Source organism: Plectropomus leopardus, chromosome 11 (assembly GCF_008729295.1).
Source record: "Plectropomus leopardus isolate mb chromosome 11, YSFRI_Pleo_2.0, whole genome shotgun sequence".
Classification (NCBI taxonomy): Eukaryota; Metazoa; Chordata; class Actinopteri; order Perciformes; family Serranidae; genus Plectropomus; species Plectropomus leopardus.
Window position 1 is genome coordinate 32,814,363 of NC_056473.1, and position 18,932 is coordinate 32,833,294.

Consider the following 18,932-nt stretch of genomic DNA (forward strand, 5'->3'; position numbering starts at 1 on the left):
GAAACCCTCTCAAGGCGTTTTTGAGACATTGTATTCATGAGAATGAGACTGACGGATGGCCAACCCGACAGTCTAATTAAACATTTGTGAGAACAGCTTGCAGACGTGATTGTAGAAACATTTAGTAAATGTCAAGAGCGACAGGGTTGAAATTAAGGCAATATGAGTAGCGGCTGAAACCCAGAGCCTCGTGGCGCACTGGAGAAAGAGATTAAGGAGATTAACTGTAATTCATGTCTTATTATTTGCTGGTGCCGTTTCTGTTCTACATTGTGCTCAACCATGTTTCTAGTTTCAAAACTTCAGCTGTTTTATAATTTGCTAATAAGAGCAAATATTATGACATTCAACGAATTCAACACACTCACACATTCAAGCAATATTAGTAAATTATTCTATTTATTACTTTATCAAATGTTTTTTTTACAAAGTGGTAACACATGAACACTTGTTGACAATAGTTTAAGATGTGGGCGTTACAGTGACGTAACAATCCTTTGCTTCAAGCTGAGACAACTTCACTTTGTTTATGTGGCAAACTTCTTCTGTCGGACAGGTGCAGGCAGCTGAGACATGATGTCCAGCAGGGGGCGCTCCACTACGACCAGGGAATGGTCCTCCAATAAACTCACACACATGAGGTGCTGCGGGACCAAATATCAGAAGAACAAAAAACATTAGAAAGATTAACGAGAAAGTTAAACAAAAAGTTTGTTTGTAAAAGTACATATTTATAAAAGTGTTGTTAACTCTACCGACTTTAAAGTGGGAATTAAATGGAAAGCACTTCCTCAGCCTGATCTGACCTGAATAGTTTGTAAACTTTAAGTTTATCTTATCCCTAATTCATGTGAATGAAGCCAGTTCGATTACACAGCGTGGTGCCAACGAAGGGAGCCAAAAAAAACAACGCAGTCACCAAACAAAAAAAAACTTTAAACTTGCATTAACACGCCACATCATTCAACACGGCGCTGCTTTGGCCAATCAAACACATGCTTGTGCACATTCCTGGTAAATTACTTTATCACATGAGTGACGCATTTGTATTGTTTACCTTGTAACTACTGTGAGGAAAGATGAAATGATGGTGACTTTCCAGAGTGTCAAAACCCTGTACACTGTAGTTTACGCTGTAGTGTAAGGGGTTTTTGAGCATTGAGTGATTTGACATCTGATAAGGCAGTGATACTCAACTAAAGGCCCCCAAACATTTTTTAAAGTAAAGTGATTCACACTAGGAACTGTTTTGTACTTTTAGTATGCAGAAGGTGGCAGAGAGCACGAAACAGCATCAAAATACAGCCTGTTTATCAAAAAAAGTGCCGGAGGATCCCCTGCACCCCTTCACAGAGCTCTTTCCTACAAACATCCTAAAATCTTAGATTGCACCAAAATCCTACAAACATCCTCAAATCGTAAAAAAGACACCCCCCCCCCCCCTCCCTTGGGTTTTTTCCTGTGATAAGCCTTTAAAAACACATTTAAGTGTGACTCAGAGACTTTGTGGATTGTCTTCATCGTGTCCTCGGGGGGGGCGAACTACGAAGCGAGATTAGTGCCTTAGCGAAGTCTGTGGAGTCTAAAGCCAGAGTCCAAACACACTACAACATTTCCCAAAACAATACATTTCACGAAACACAGTGCATCCATTCAGCAAAAAAAAAAAGAATTGCCTAATAGTACATACCTTTTGCAGTTTGAGTCTCACCAAACGTTTGTCTTGGACAATGTTGATTTTTGAGTGCCCCTTTTAAGTTGGAATCATCAGGTGGAGACCGTCAGTCGACCGAGACTGCTTCGAGTCTGTGCGGTGCACTTGTGGGGACGTTTTGGTCTCCAGATTTTGCTGCGGAGTGAGAGCTCTTGACTTTCACTCTTTGTAAAACCTTGTTTTGTTTTCTGAAATTTTTTTTTTTTTTCTGAAATGTTGTGTTTTGATTTAATTGTTTTTCAATTAAACTTCTACACCATATTTTTTATCCTGTATTTCTGTTTTTAGCTATTTACATTGCTTTCATTGTTTGTTGTTTTGTATGATTTTTTTCTATTTTAACTGTTGTTTGTTTGCTTGTTGATTGTTTTTAATGTCAGCATCACTGAAAATGAGGTTCTCCCCTCGATTGATTTCCCCGTCTTAAATCAAGGTTTGGATGAATAAATGAGAACTGGATTATACCGCCCGGGTTTTGGGAGAGTTTGTAAACAGATGTTTTGATATATTTTTGCTGTTATTAAACGCGGACCCCCTTTACTTCAATACACGTCAATGATCACCTTTTTGGATTCTCTGTTCACCATGAAGTCATGTGGGAATAACACTTTTCTTGCCAGAAACTGATAGAAAAGTCGTCACTTTGAAGGTGAAGTATCCCTTTAAACATGCTCCTACCAGCACAGACCCCTGTGCTGTTTCTGTCCCCACTTAAAAGCAGCTAAAGCAGCGCTTCGCTGTGCTTAGTATGATGGTACCTTGAAGTTCTTGCATATCTTGAAGGCGTGGCTGTGTGAGATCCTCTCTGGTTCGGGAAGACTCCTCAGAGTCATCTGATTGTAGAGCAGAGTCTTTGCTTCAGGGAGCGGCTGCACGTGGAAACAAACACATAAAAGCATCTGTGTTATTTAACCCCATCACCATCATTCGGGATAAAAAGGACACATACGGCTATACAGCAGTTCTCATCACTAGTTTTGCATCGACATTGCAGACAGGTGTCAGTTAAAACGTCTGTTTACGTACCAGACTCTGGTCAATGATGCAGAACATGAACATATCGTGCAGAATGATGTGAGCAGGATTTTTTGGATTAAAGGTGACGTGGGTGACGGGTGTGTCCCTCGTCAGCCACAGGTAGTGCAGTCCTTGTTTCTGCAGCTTGCGACTCCACTCTGTGTACTCCTTCTGCACCAGAGAGAACTCAAAGATCTGCAACACAACACACACGACAAAAAATACCATTTGTAATGAGACAACACGCATCTCAACATCATCTTTGTTTTTCTCGTCTTGTATTGTAGTGAGCACAGCAGATGATCAGTAATTTATTACAACATAAAGGAGTCAGACAGAATCTGACGCAGTTTTCACCTGTTGGTCGGCGTGCGCCACAACGAGGTTGCTGGTAGTTGGGTGGATGGCCATGGCGGTGGGACAGGAGCTGTACACTGGGACTGTACAATGAAGCTGCAAACACACAGAGACATTCGGAGCAGACTTTTGTTGCTTCGGCTACAAATCAAATTTTTATCTGTCAAGAAATAACATGGATGGAGCTCAAACTCACCTTTAGCTTGTGAAGGTTGTAGACGTGGATCTCACAGTCCGTGTTCGCTGTGGCGAGCCATTTGCCATCCTCGCTGGCAAACAGCAGGTGGACCGGCTGTCTGGAGCCTGAACGTCACACACAAACACTGGTTAGACAAATACAAGCTGCAGGATGTGTGTGTGTGAGTGTGTGTGAGTGTGAGTGTGTGAGTGTGTGTGTGTGTGTGTGTGTATTTTAAAACTTAAAGTCAACAAACGTCACTGCCATTTTTGTCAGATTCACACAAGTAGTCTGAATTAATAAGTTTTCTCAGAGTTTTTTTCGCTGTCTTCAACCACTTTTCTTGGATATCAGTGTAAAAAAAACACAATCAGCACCTTTAACGTGCACAATTACATGGAGTTAAAGCTAAAGCTCAATTAGGCCATTTAAGCGGACTACTGTCCTTGTCCCAGTATATCAGCTTAGCACTATGTTTTTTTCCTTAGTAGTTAATCTCTAATTCAATTCAATAAAAAACGTTATTTGTCGTAAATGGCAAATCGGTTTCAACAGTCTACAGACCATACAAACATGATAAAGTGCTGCTTACACTTAAACTAAGTTATAAAACATGTTTGTTATGACGGAATTATTGTGCAAGCCTACCCCTTCACCGATTCACAACATTTTATTGTCCCTTTTGGGCCATGACCTCAAACACCACTAAAAAGGGCAAATAATTAGAGCTGCAGTGAACACTAACACACAGGGACCAGGATCAGCTGAGAGCATAATAAAGTGCTTACACATATTATTTATTAAAAAACATGAATTTAATGTACTTCTATGGAGATAAACACTGCAATATTCTTTTTTTAAGTAGCATATAATGCCATGACTTTGTAAAATAATTTACATTCTGGAATATTACTGTAAAGTGACTCAGATTACCACAAAAGTGATCAAATATTTTGACTCTGACTCTGTGAAATGAGCTCCTGACAGTTCTACATCACACCAGACTGGACTCAGACTCACATGACTTGGGTTTGAGGGTGTGAAGGTATTTGCACTCTGACTGATTGAGGGCGACAACAATGACTGAAGACTGGCTAGAGGAAGCGAAGAGTTTGGAGGAGTCGGAGGAGAAGCACAGCTGGTGGGCCGAGCGAAGCTCCTTCGGTAATTTGGACACCTGGAGGGAGGACGAGGACGGAGACAGAGAAGGTTGAGCTCCATTATACACCAACAAATCGTCAAACACATCGAATGCTTACACTCGGTTTAACATTTAGCAGATGCTGAAAACAGATGGTTTGATGATCTTTCTATGAAGAACAAACAGCTCCAGGCAGTTTATTAAAGTTTGAGATCTCGTATTTCTACGCTGATGTTTGTGACAGGAGAACAAAAGTGGGAGCGTCTGTATCAGAGTCGGTGAGCTCACCTTGGTGACGCTGACGGTGTCGTTCTGTAACCTGTAAAGACGGAAGCTGGTGACGGTAGAGTACGCCAGCCAGCCTCCACATGGAGACAGAGCACTGCAGCAGATGTGATCCTCTCCCTGCAAACATCAGCACACAGTCAGCTTTTGGATCCAATGTCCTCTAAACTCAAAAATATGTCAAAACATACAGGCACAGATGATGCAGAATTCCTGGAGAACCTGTCTGCAAATAATATATTCTTAACGAGTGTAGAAAAACACGCTGCAGTTCGGGGAGTTTGAGTCATGAGGCGGATCATTGATCTATCAGGCCAATCACAGCTGATTCGGCTTGCGTGGTATATAATATTGCAACCCATCAAACATTTCTGAAATTTCGGGGTATACGGTATATGACAGTATAAGTGTGCGGCGATAACATTCACCTGACTTGTGCGCTACTTTCAGATATTTAGATTTCTAAATAGATCGGGCTGGGCGATACAATGATATCAATTGCAAAATAACTTCGATTCTTCCACGACTGAAGAGAGACGTGGCCGCTAAAATAGCGATAGAACATATTCCAGCCATGTTTTGACAGATAACACAAACAGCCAATGATAATAAGAAGAGCGCCGCGGCGAACCAAATGCAGTGAACGACTTTGACTCGACAGACAAACAGAGCGCAGCTTCTCCTGAAAGCACCAAAGTGTCTGAAACAGACACATTTGCAGAGGTGGAAAGTGACTTCTTTAGACTTCTACAAACTACTTTGTGTTAGTTTCAGCTTTAATCAGACTTTGGATGAATTATTTAGAAACACAAGGACGCATCGCTCCGTGTCTCATCCAGCCGCTGAGCTCTTATAATTATTGCCAGGGGCAGATGTAATGTTTTGGGGGCCCGGGGCCACAAGCAAATGCACTTATTTTCACCCTTTTCTCTAACTGGGAATGTTGGCAGCTATAGGAGAAGTATCAAAAAACACTCCAACACACCATGAATGAAACTGTGAGCGAACAAACCACAAAAAAAGGCAAAAAGCAAAATAATCGTTCATTAATCATAACTTACATAAAATGTAAAATTAATTAAATTAATTTGAACTAAAATTACCTGGACCTCTGTGAATTTTAGTAGAATAGGTCCATCAGTTGGTGATGCCTGTGCTACAGTATATTTGTCACGTTCAATGTTTGACAGAAACTAAACATTTAAACCAAAGTTAACCTAATGACATCTTCATATCTCACTTAGGAGTAGAAGGGAACCTTTAAGCTTGACAGAAATAAAGATTTGATGCATATCATGATATATATTGATATCGACTGATATGAAAAAAATTATCATGATAAAACATTTTTTTCATATCAACCAGCCCCATAAATACACAATAAAAATCCACAAAATGTAAAGTAATACCGTTATACATGTTTTCTTTATTAAGCCCTGTATCCACTGTGTGATTTCGGGTTGCCTCAGATGAAAAATGACCTTCGTGAGAGAAACGTGGAGATATCTTTGGTCGTGGCTCTAAATTGTGGTCGTGCGTGACACAGTGAGAGAGGTTCGGGGATATTTTCCACATATATATATATATATTCTATTCATATATTATATAAGTGCTCCATAGGATCCAGCTCCAAAAATAGAAACTCAATATGTGAAAGCAGATGTGACACAAATGCGTGGTGAATCTTGCATCAGTACGTACACACCTTTCTCTTCAGCTGGATCAGTTTCTCTGGTTTCCTCTTCACAGGCAGACTGTCCCCAGGCTTCCCTGTTATCATCACAGTACAGACAGTTATTACACTGGAACAACTGTAAAACTAAAGAGAGAATAATGTCAACTATTGTTTGTTGTCCTGTTTATTCAGAGCATCTTTAGTTGTTTCTTGCATTATTATGGAAGCGTGCGTGCGTGCGTGCGTGCGTGCGTGCGTGCGTGCGTGCGTGCGTGCATGCATGCATGCATTACTCACCATGTCCGTCGCTCTCCCCTAGTCTCCACAGCTCTAAATGATCGGGGAACTGGAAGAGCAGCAGTCCTGCTTTCTTTGCACAACAAACCAGGCTCCTCTACACGGGACACAGACATGAACAGTTGTCATCTTCACTGACCGTAAATGTGCTCTCTTATGCATAAATCACTCAGAGTTATCTCGTGCAGCATGTATTTTTTTACAACTTCATACCTTCACAATGTATATGACTTGGTATTTCTGCTCGCTGCTCAATTTCAAGTGTTGCAGTGAAGTGTCTAAATACTTCTGTCAGTGTGATATTTCAGGACTATTTTCTATTTAATAAATCTGCAAGAAAATGCAACATAACAAAATGTGGAAAGGGGAAGGGGTGTGAGTACTGTCTAAATACGCAGTATACTCAGGCAGTACAAACTGTCAGCAACATCAGTGTTGTATGTATTTGCTTACTGTCCAATACTGTGATACTCAACATACTTCCCACAGGCCAAATCTGCCACCCACTAGGGTCCAGGTTGCCCCAAAGCCATTTTCTAATTTCTAATTAAAGTAAAGTCATTCACACTGGGAAAAGTTTTTGTACTTTAAATAAACATAAGGTGCCAGAGTGCAAAAAAACAACATCAAAAAAGGGCTTGTTTATTAAAAAAAAGGGCCAGTGGAGGACGGAGAACTTATCTAAGCCCCTAAAGTCCTAAAATCCTTAAAACGTGCAAAAAAATCTAGAAACTTCCTTAAATCCTAGGAGCACCTCTTCAACATCCTTGAAATGTTCTAAAATACAACAAACATACTAAAATTTTTTAAAAAATCCCCAAAACTTTAAAAATGTCCTAAAGTCCTAGAAACCTCCATAAATCCTTTAAAATGTCCTAGAATCCTAAAAACACATTTGGGGCTGCTGTGGCCCCACATTGGCAAAGCGAATCGAGTATTTCTGCTCTAACATATAAAAAACTGCACAGTTTCTCAAATCTGTGTGAGGTGGTGAAAGATTTTTCACATTAAAAATATGCACTTACATGTGGGAAAGCTATTTTGCGCAGCGCGGACTCCTGCGTGTTTTTCTCCACTTTGTCCAGCAGAGGTCGCACCACCAGCTGAGTGTCCATACCTGACAGATTACAAACACGAAAACGTCATCATCCTCTTATCATATGGCAAGTTCATATTTAAGACGATATACAGGTTTTAGACTGTATAACTTCATTTACACAGTAAATATTTCCATTAGCCTCCACTTTAATGCTCAGTTATAATTAATCTGAAATGGGCCATTCTGTATAATGAGTATTTCTACTTTTGGGACTTTAACTTTTTAACACCTGGAATAAAATCAGTTTTCCTAGGCTGCATTCACCGAGCATTAAAACCTCTGAAACCAGACAAAACTGGTTTGATTTCTTTCAAAAGCACGAGAAAAACATAATGAGCAACTCAACATAAAATGTCCTGCAAAGTGCAAAAAAAAAAATAAAATCTGTAAAAGGTGACAAGAAAATGATCTGAAGACTAGCCGTTTATTAGATATTATCAAAAAACGAGGAAAATGTCTAAAATGTATATAATTATCATTCTCTTGATTATATATTTAAAATAGTTTCAGAAAACCTTCTTGAGGTTAATTCTTGTTTTGTGTTGTTTTTTTTGTTTTAAAATTTTTTGACCAATTTCTTGCTAATTTTGGGCGGTTTCTTGTTAAGCTGCTCGTCACTTTCCCGTGTTTTTAAAAGAAATTTTAAGCCAATTAGCTCTGGTATCAAGGGGTCAAGTATATTCTGATGTATTATGAACGTATTACTATGTATTTTCTGATTTTAGTCACTCCGTTTACCACTGTATGTTAGTTTACTGGAATATTAAAGGGTTTTCTCTCACTGGGTTACTGCGTTCACTCCTCACACTTTAAACATCAACAGCAGATTCACACTGACCTCCAGAAACCACAGCGGTTTCAGTGTGGGCGAGCGCCCTCACGTCATGCGAGTGGTTTTTAAAGGTCCTCGTTCGGACCCATTCCTTATCGTGCCGGTCAAAAGTCGAGGAGAGGAACTGAAACTGGACGACCGTCCCCTCTGACGTCCCGGCCAGCAGACTGCTCTCATCCTGTTGAATATTTAAAAAGATAAACGTCACAGATTCGGCTCGCGTGTTTACCTAAAACCGCCTTCAGCCTAGAAGTCGTGTGATGTGTCCTCAGTCTCTTACCTGAGAGACAGACAGAGCCAGAACGTCCCACTTGGTGATCAAGTGAGTTCTGAGCAGAGTTCCTGTGAATCCGTCCCACATCTGGACCTTTCCTGCAGAGTCGCCGCTAACGACGGTGTGGTCGGACAGGAAGACGATGCTCCAAACCACCACGTCTTTGCTCGCTGACGCTCCGACGCCTCTCTCCACCAGCAGTCTGTGTGTGGCGCGGCCTGAAGTCCAGAAAAGCAAACAGAAGCTGAAAGGTTACGATCGTATCATTATATATATATTTATATTTACAGGGTTCATGTACGTTTTTAGTGGATTCATTTTCGTGAGTTTTCCGAGACGAATTTTCAAGACCAAACATTGTTTGAAACAATCATCAATATCTTCATCAGTTCTTTTTTCTTTACTATATAAGCTTTTCTAAATAAATAATGTTTTAAGCATTAATGAATTCAGAACAGGATTAGAATTTAATACTTAAATATAACTAAGGGACTGTTTGTTATTTATGGGGGGGGGGGGCAAAATGGGGGAGGCATGCCAAATATTTCTAGCACTGAGGAGGAACTTATGGTTTATTTTGGCTAAACGGGAGGGCCGTACAACTTTGATTTGCTTTATTTTTTATTTTATTTTACTTAGGATTTTAAAGAAAAGATGCCCTCCTGTGGGTTTGGAAGGCATGATTTCTTTTTCTAGAGAAAAAAAAATTGAGTTTTCGCCAGTAATTACACAAATTTTCACAGCCAGAAACTGTAAAAACAGAATTTAGTGCTGGATTTTCACATTTCCAATGGTCCTTGAATGAGTCATGTGTTATGCTACAGGTTTGTGGTACAAAATGACATGACTTTTCCAAAATTTTCTGGGTTTATTTAGGTTTTTTTTTCTGGCCTGGAAATTGCTATTTGCAAATTCAATGATTTCTCCAAGTTTTTCATGACAAAATACGCTGCAACTGGATTCCAGTGGGTTTGGAAAAGGTGATTTCTGGGCTATTTCGAGTAAAACAAAAAGGATCTTGCTCTAACAAATGGTCTATCTCTGTGCGGATAATTTCTAAAATGTTATCAGAGTCTTATAATAACAATCTGAAACTGTCAGTGGCAAAAAAAAAACCCACTTTTAGTGGACATAAAATGAAACTGCCTGCAGGGATTACACTGCAGCCTGTTTAGCCGTTGTTGGCTGTTCTCACTCCGGAACAATGTCAAAAATGATTGTTTCTATTAGGCAATAAAGCACAAAATCGTGGGAAAATATAATCAAAGCTACCCTTTGACATGCACAAAACTCTTCTAATGTTGCATTTTATTATTTTATCTGAGTGCAGGCTCCATGCTCGTTACTTCAGGATGAGGGTGTGTCTGCTCACCTGACGCAGCATCAAAGATTCTGATCATGTTCATCGTGCCTGCAGCTATCAGCGTACCAGAGGGATGCCAGGACAGAGATAAAATACGACCTAAACGATCACACAACACACAAAATCAAACACTGACTGTCACACGCAGGGTCCAAAATTACACAAGCACAACAAAATATACTGCTCAAATGTGATCTTGAAAGAAAAAATAAATGAATAATTAGCATTGCACAAAGTTCAAACCCCTGCTCACTTTACACTTTACACAATATATTTATTTTTTTAATCTATATATCTATATAATATATTTATCTTTTGATCATTTTGATCTATTTTCTAGATCAAAAATGTTCTTAGAATCTTTATTTTTACTCATTTGTGATCGTAAAAGTTACATTTTGAACACTCAATGAGATTAAAACATAAACCTTATGTGTGAGTTGCATGTTTTTTTTTAACTGCACAAACTATGATGACTTAAGAGAGTCATTACTCCATCAGGTGGCTCGACTAAATTCTGTTTTCTGGCACTTTTATGACCAACAGTCAAATGGGTGTTTAAGTTTGGCAATTTTGTTGCAAAAACCTGGAAGAGAATGCAATAAAGTTTGTTTCATTTGTAATTCTTCTGACTTTTCTTTCACAGCTTCAGAGTCAGTGTCCCTGAACTCGGTCTGACTCAGTGCTGATTTGATTTTGTACAATATTTCTGTTGCTTTGCTCAATTTTCTTTCCTTTTAATGCTGTCTGAAAATATGTGCACTGGACTCTGGTCCTGGCTTGTTTTGATTTTATAGTGTCTTGAAAGAGCATGCGGCCTGGGCATTACTGTGTGCATGACAGAATAATTGAAAATATCTATATTAATTGATTGATTGTAATCATCTGAGCACGTGCATGTATTTATTATGTAAGCACAGCTATGCACTGAGAATTATAACTGCCTGCAGAAAAGCAAAAACACCTTTGCATCAGCTTGTTTTCTTACCTTTCTGCCTGTCGAAGTTTCTCTGAAACTGAATCCTCTCCTCCAGGATTTCAAACACCTTTATGGTCCCGTCCTCACAACCCCACCTGACAAGCAAAACACCCAGTCAATCAATAATCGAAGCTGGAGGCCAAATCAGGATCACGGCTTCAAACTAGGAAACATTAGTCTGAGTGGAAGAACTGAAGCGTCAGGTGTCGATTAATCCACCGAAACCTGGATCAGCATCACTTTTCTTGTGCTTCATTCAGAAACTTCACATATTCAAACCTTAAATCTTTGAGCAGATTGGTTCGACTTCTTTTGAAAACAAGGGGAAAAGGCAATGAGCAACTTGGCAAGAAATGTTCGTAAAACTGTGCAAAAATAAGCAAATGTTGAGAGTTATCTTTTAAAAACGAGAAAAAAATATCCAAATATCCAAAAAATATAAAAATTATCAAAATTCTACATATATTTAAAATTTAAAAGTTATTATTTTTTAAGTACTTTTTTCAGGTAATTACCTTCTATTTTAATTTTATTTTATTTGGGTTTTTTGTTGCCTTTTTTCTTTGTTTTTTTAGGGTTTTTTTGGGGGGTGTTTTTGCTGATTTATGGGCAATTTCATTGTTATTCTTCAAGTTTTAAAAGTAATTTTGGGAATATTTTTCTTAAGTTATTTACAACTTACACAACAACAGTTAAATAAAATATCCACAAGGTCTTGACTGACCGCTAGCAGTGTTCCCTGGTTGTTGCTGCTGATGGTCCAGATTGGTCCTCCGTAGGCCTCCACGGTGTATTTGGGTCTCAGGTTCTCCAGGTCGTACTCTGTGATCTCTCCGTTCAAACCAGCGCTGAACAGACGCTGACCAACCCAACACAGAGCCTCCGCCGCCCTGCTGTCCCGTCCCGGGATCACCTGGACATCGAAATCCAGACAAGTTATTTCAACACATCTCACCTGCAGTTCAACGAGTCTGACCTCCAGACCAGAGACACTTCACTGGCTTTGTTTGACGGGGGGCCAGGGGCCAGTCGCAGCAGCCCCCTCACACGTTTCTATGATTTATGACGTTTTTTAGGATTTTAGGACGTTTCCAGGATTTTACGAGGTTTGTAGAATTTAGCACATTTTTAGGATTTTCTAGTATTTCATGACATTTTGTATGATTTTGGCATGTTTCTAGGACTTCAGCATATTTCTAGTATTTTAGGACATTTCTGGGATTCTAGGATATTTCTAGGCTTTTATGGTATCTTTAGATGCTTTCAGGAAATTTCTAAGACTTCAGGATGTTTCCCAGATTTTACAAGATTTCTACAATTTTAGCACATTTTTACAAATTTCAGGACTTTTTTAGGATCTTAGCATGTTTATAGGATTTTATAACACTGCTAGGATTCGAGGATATTTACAGGATTTTAGCATATTTCTAAGAGTGCAGGATATTACTAACATTTTAGGATATTCCCAGAATTTAAGGACATTTCTGGGATTTTAGGATATTACTAGAATTTTAGTACGTTTTTAGGATTTTAGAATATTATATAATAGTATATAAATATAATTAATATATTTTTATGCACTCTGACCTTAATACAAAAATAATTCCCAGCGTGAATCGCTTTGTTTTTGTTATGAATCAGAACATTTTTGGGGGGCTACCTGGTACCCTATTAGGGGCCAGATTATGTCCAAGTGCCACAAGTTAAGTATCACTGGTGTGGCCTCATATGCAGCTCTTATAGGAAGAGGACAGTTTTCTGCAAAACTCCATTGACAAATTGAGCATTTTAGTGTTTCTTTGTCGTCTACTTTTAAAACAAACACACGGGGAGGAGAATGTCATATGAAATGTTGACACTAAGCGACACTCTTTAATACGGCATACATGTCCACACCACAGTAACGATGTTTAATCACCTTTTCCTGGAAGTAGTTGTCAGTGAAGTTGAAGACCTCCAGAGCTCCGTCGGCCCGGGCCACAGCCAGCCGCTCGGTCCGGCCGTTGAACGCCATGGCTCGGATAGCAGCGGGCATGTAGTCGAAGAACCGGACGCGGTGCACCTTAAACTCGCCCATTTTCACTGTGAAGTGAAACACAGGTGAGTTATCAAAGCTGGGCACGCGACGGCAAAACACAAGCTCCGAAGCTGCTGTCCGCGAGCTAAACCCAAACCGCCCGGGTTACACGCGCCAAATGAGAAATAACAATCGATTTAGCGGTATTTAAAATCAATACACAGCGCTGTTTACCTGCTGTTTTGTGTCACAGTCGATAAGTTTCTTCCCCGTTAACTCCACACGCTGGAAAACATCAGCAGCCACGTTGGAAACCTTTGAACCGGCAGTGAATGACCCAAACAACGGAAACACGTCATCATAGTGACAGCAGCACGCGCAGCTGGCGGGAAATAGCACCGGAGTAACAACACAGACTGAAGGGTTTAATGTCAGCGCGATCACAGTTTACCGGTGATTTATTTATTTTGTCGGGGTTATAGGAAGATCTCCGCTATCTGACGAGACTATGGTTCAAATAGTCATAAGGTAAAAGCGTTTATTTGTATTTTTGTGTGTTTTTTGCTGTTTATAAGCAGGCTGCTTCACGTATATTATGTTTGGAGGACTTGTTAGTGTTGTTAGTGAAGTTTAGAGTACTGTATTATTAAAGTATTATTAATGTCTGTGAGAACAGTACAATGAATAAGAAACTGAGAACTCAAAACCACCAAAATCGCTGTTTTGACGGAGGAGAAAAATAACGAAAATGAAGTGAGTGAAAATTTGGTTTGATAGATATTTATTTCAGACATGTAAAACAAACAAAAAAATGCAGGATGAAGTATAAACTTACTTTTTTTGTACCCCTTCTTTGCTATTCATTAATTAATCTTCATCTCTAATATACATATACATATATATAGTACACACACACACACACACACACATACATGTATGTTTGTGTGTGTGTGTTATAATAATTTTATTTTATATCATAAATTAAATTACAGTTACTAGTCGAAATGTTGGTGGGGTTACATATGTACATTCGATTACTTTTAAAATTTATGATTTCAATAAAATTTTTAAATATCTGAATATCTATTGTGTTATTTTGCATAATTTGTGGTGCAGCGATGCCTTTTTTTGGCAGATTTTTTGGACAAAGTGGGTCTGCAAAAAAGGCGTTGAGACAAATCAGAGAGCGTCATTTATGCTTTTAGTTTTTTTTCTGCTTCATGGCCCTATTGAAAACATTTGTTATAAAAGTAATCAAATGTACTAAGTAACATTACTTTAATGAAGAAATCAAGTAGTTACTAAACTAATTACATTTTAACAGGGTAACTGGTAATCTGTAAACTGTTATATTTCAAAAGTAACTGTATACATCCCTATGCATTTACACACATACACCCATATGCATACTTATAAAACATATTATACATTCAGACATGTGTGCATGCACTTTAACACACACAAACACACACTATGCAGTTTACAAACAGCACCTGAAGTTGCACGGACAGTGCAGATGTCTCACTGTGTCAGTGGAGAAAAACTTGACTGTCTCGCAGTCTTTCCTCCGTCTGTAAAATAATGTTTTGGTGTTTCTCTGCAGAGGCAGCGTGGACGGCTGCAGTCCTCCTGAGTGGCTGCTGGTGGAGCTGCAGGGGGAGATGGTTTCCAGACACAACTCCGGTCTGGCCGGAAACGTGATGGGAGACCTGCTCTACACCAAAGAGGTAAACCGAGACCGGAGAGCACGCTGGTGCTGTTCACGCTGTGGTTTGCAGTGTATTTTTTGTGCTCTTCTGTGGCTGCTCTTATTACTCTGAGTAGTGATGCACAGACAGAAAGATCAGTGAATCTCTGCGTTTTTATCATTTCTGTATAAATGGCACTTCACTTCACTTTTGATAAAGTTATGTTTGCTGGAGCTGTAACGATTAGTCAATTTATTATTTGCCATTTTTCATGCAAAATGACGAAACACTCTGAGCTCCAGCTTCAGATTTTAAGGATTTGCTGCATTTTTCTTCCTTATGTGATAGTTAACTGAATATCTTAAGGTTTTGGATTATTAATCAGGCAAACGAATGGGATGTCAATCACCAGGAGCACCCCAATACAATATTATCACAATGTTATGGTCACAATATAATATTATTGCAATTTTAAACATTTTGCTTCTATATGCTGATTATGCATTTTTGTAACTACAAGTTATATCCCTAAAGGAAAACTTTGTCAACTTCATGTCACATCAGTCATTTTTATTGCAGAAACATGTTTTTTGTGAGCTGAAAAAGCTTTTGATTCAAGTATTCTCACCGGCTGCCAAAAGTTACATTTGTATTTGCAATATTAATAATTTATAGACTAAAAATATAAATCCCTGGAGTCGGTGTATTAATATGATATTCCCATGAAAGTAATTGCGATACTATGCAATATCATTTCCCCGCCCCACTCCTGACAAACAAGCAGTTTGAAACATCACATCCGGCTCTGGAATATTTTGTGGAAAATCTTCACTGTTTTCTGACATTTCACTAATCAAGAAAATAACAGATCATGAAAAAATCCTGAGCTGGAGCTGCACTTGTATTGGTCTTCCTTTAATTGCCAACTTTTGTCGTAAAGGCTCTATAAGTAACCGTTTTTACCTTCTCATGGTACAAAAGAGTTCAGATCAGAGCTTTTATTGTCCCTCAGGGAGAAAAATGTGATCTGCAGCCGGCGGCAGAAACAGTTTGAAAATACAATAAACCGGCACACAGCCAAACTTGACTGAAAGTAATCTTGATCAGCAGTAAAACTTTAAGTAAAAGTAACAATGAAAGTCACCTAAAAGTGTCAGTAAAAGAAGTAAGCTCGATCGACAGTTTAAAGAAGGTAATTAAAATATTGAAATGTGAATAAATGACTGATCACAGTCATTTCCAACCCTAAAAAGTCTTAAAGTGCCAAAAAAAACAAAATGTGCATGTTAATTATGTTGATTGCAGATGAAACAGGAAAATTTACACCTTTATGTGCAGAGCTTTAACGAGCTGCTGCTCAGTTACTTCAGTTAGTGTTTTTAAATCTCGCTGTTAAAGTGGAAAAAAAGTCCTGAATGTCTTCACGTCTCAGCCGGTCCTTCCTCGTGTCCTCCCTCTGTCTCATTTTACCCACCTGTCTTCCTGTCCCGCTCCACCAGGGGGTGCCAGTGCTCATTGTGGGACACCACATTCTCTACGGGAAGCAGGTCAAACTGGAGAAACCCTTCGCTGTCCTCACCAAGCAGTCCGGCCGTCTGCAGGAGACCCACGACGATAACAGCGATGACGTCACACAGGTTCCCATGGAAACAAACCAACAAGGACCCACCTCCACCTCTTACTCCGTGACGGCCCTCATCAAACGCAAGCTGATCTTTAAGACGCGCCCCAAACCCATCATCACCAACGTGCCCAAGAAGGTGTAGCTGTGTGTCCTCGCTGCGCCGCAGGTGTGTGTGACGGTCACACGCTCTGACCCGGACCGGACTGTGCAGCTGATCAATACCGCACCTCATACTGATCAATACAGACACCTTTCCCCTGGACGGATGCTGAGGAGAGACGTCAGCGAGGCTCCTCCTGAGTCTTGTGTTTTTCATGATGGTCTTCGTGCTGCTTCAGAGACGTTTGCACAGACAGGAATCTCACTGTGGAGGAAAAACTGAAAATTTTATGAAAAAAATTAATAAAGAATTTTGGAGATCGATCGATGTTGTTTTATAAATGCAGAAAATGCATGAAGCCTTCACTCCGTAGATCCTGTGGACCGGAGACACACAACCGGCTCTGCCTGAGGGGCCACTTTTTCCAAAATGACGGGAGGTCAGGGGTCAGCTGCAGAGGCCCCACAGGTCTCTTAATACTTTTCTCGGATTTTAGACTTTTCTAGTATTTGAGCACGTTTATAGGATTTTAGGATTTTTCTCAGATTTTAGGACATCTCTCTGATTTAGGGCTGTTTTAGGATTTTAAGACATTTCTAAGATTTTCATGCATTTCTAGGATTTTAAGACATTTATTGGATTTTAGGATGTTTTCCTGATTTTAGGGTATTTCTAGGATTTTAGAAACTGTTATAATTGTATATTTAAAATTGCAACAAAAACAATCTAATGATAAGATATTTTATTTTTGCACTTTATTGAGGTCATTTTTTGTCTCCTTTTGTTTGTTACCTTTTTTTGCTTACTTTTTGGTATTTTTTTTATCTATTTTTGTTTTTAGAAATTATTGTCATTGGCAAATTGTGAGGACATAAACCGCATAAATCAGACACGAGTTAAAGTCTCACTCACTCACACACAGACCCAAACTTACAAACGCATCCAGGAGCAGAGTTAACTAAACACATTTCACCGTAAGCTCATAACAGAACATCATCCACTCTGCCAGGGTTGGTGTAAACAAATGCAGAAATACGAGTCCTTATCCATATATACATAAAAAATATAACTTTTTACTCATTTATTGCTAATTTTGGGGCCATTTCTTGTGAAGTTGCTCATTGCCTTCCCATGTTTTTGAAAGAAATCAAACTCAGGACTAAAAGGGTTAAATGTGCTGCTGCCTGTCTTGGCCAGGATATTCTTGGAAAAGAGATTTTTTTGTTGTGTTTTTTTTCTGGTTAAATACATTTTTAGTTAAGAAAAGTCTAAAAAAAATATGTGGAGGCAGAACTGGTCATATGATCACAATATTAATGTAAGGCAGGGCTGCACACATTCAGTACTTCAAGAGTTAAATCATGAGAAACAGCACGTGAACAGCTGAGAGATCAGTTTGGTGACAAATATTCAAAATATTTGACTCAGTCTTTTACGGCGCAGCATTTTGACATGTTGCCAGGTTATTTGCAGCGTGTAAGAAAGTGTGTGTTTGTCTGACGGAGGCGGCTCCCGTGCTGCGGTGTCTCCCGGAGCTAAAACTACATCCTGTTAGTGTGTGGCGGCTGAAGGGACCGATTCATTCAGCTGCTGTGAAAACATCTGTCCCCTTCCCTCAGCGTTCAGACAACTCCCAAACACTCACGCAGCACGTTTTTAAAGCCATAGCTCGGTCATTTAATGAGGGACCGACACATTACTCACATCTATCTAGTTTGTCTGCAGTTAAAATCCTTTAATTTAGTCCTTTAAAACCTAAAAAATGGCTTGATTTCTTCAACAAACACAAGAAGGCAATAAGCAACTTAACGAGAAATGGCCCAAAAGTTAGGAATAAGTAAAAAGTTACCAGAAAATTGCCTGAGAATAAAAAAGAAAAAAGAAGAAAGGTAAATAACAACTGGAGACAATAAAATTGCGTGAAGAAAGTGCAAAAAGAAAAATTCTGTAACATAGTTTTAATTTTTTTTTTTTTCCTGGATAATATCAGTCTCCCCTTAGCTAATTTTCATTGATTTTTTTGTCACCTTTTTTTATTTATTTTTTTTAAATAGCCTACATTTATGTCACAAACATTTCATCCAAAGTTGCTCATTGCAAAATAAATAAATGAAACAGTTTACTCAGACTCCATACACTTGTTTGTGAAAAGCACCTGAACGCAGCACAACAAAAGTGATGTCAGTCAAAGTTTTGCCACCACAAAAGAAAAAGCCGCCACAGAAAAATGCAGATGTCAAGAAGAAAAAAACACATCAAACTTACCATAAAATGACAGCAGGCAAAAGAAGG

At 39.1% G+C, this 18,932-nt stretch overlaps 2 protein-coding genes across 2 annotated transcripts; one reads left to right on the forward strand and one right to left on the reverse strand.

Moving 5' to 3' along the window:
- Positions 1–377: 377 nt before the first annotated feature.
- Positions 378–13,559, reverse strand: utp4 (UTP4 small subunit processome component). The gene is made up of 17 exons (XM_042496649.1): positions 13,463–13,559; positions 13,130–13,293; positions 11,934–12,124; positions 11,221–11,303; positions 10,242–10,331; positions 8,876–9,087; positions 8,602–8,773; positions 7,690–7,781; positions 6,665–6,761; positions 6,398–6,462; positions 4,696–4,812; positions 4,287–4,443; positions 3,285–3,391; positions 3,089–3,184; positions 2,741–2,926; positions 2,473–2,583; positions 378–644 (listed from the first exon to the last, which is right to left on the reverse strand). The coding sequence occupies exons 2-17, from the start codon at positions 13,286–13,288 to the stop codon at positions 528–530; spliced, it is 2,052 nt and encodes a 683-aa protein (XP_042352583.1). The 5' UTR covers positions 13,289–13,293; positions 13,463–13,559; the 3' UTR covers positions 378–527.
- Positions 13,560–13,641: 82 nt separating this feature from the next.
- chtf8 (CTF8, chromosome transmission fidelity factor 8 homolog (S. cerevisiae)) lies at positions 13,642–16,963 on the forward strand. The gene is made up of 3 exons (XM_042496648.1): positions 13,642–13,756; positions 14,832–14,955; positions 16,416–16,963. Exons 1-3 carry the CDS (start codon positions 13,737–13,739, stop codon positions 16,680–16,682), a joined length of 411 nt encoding a protein of 136 aa, XP_042352582.1. The 5' UTR covers positions 13,642–13,736; the 3' UTR covers positions 16,683–16,963.
- Positions 16,964–18,932: the final 1,969 nt, after the last annotated feature.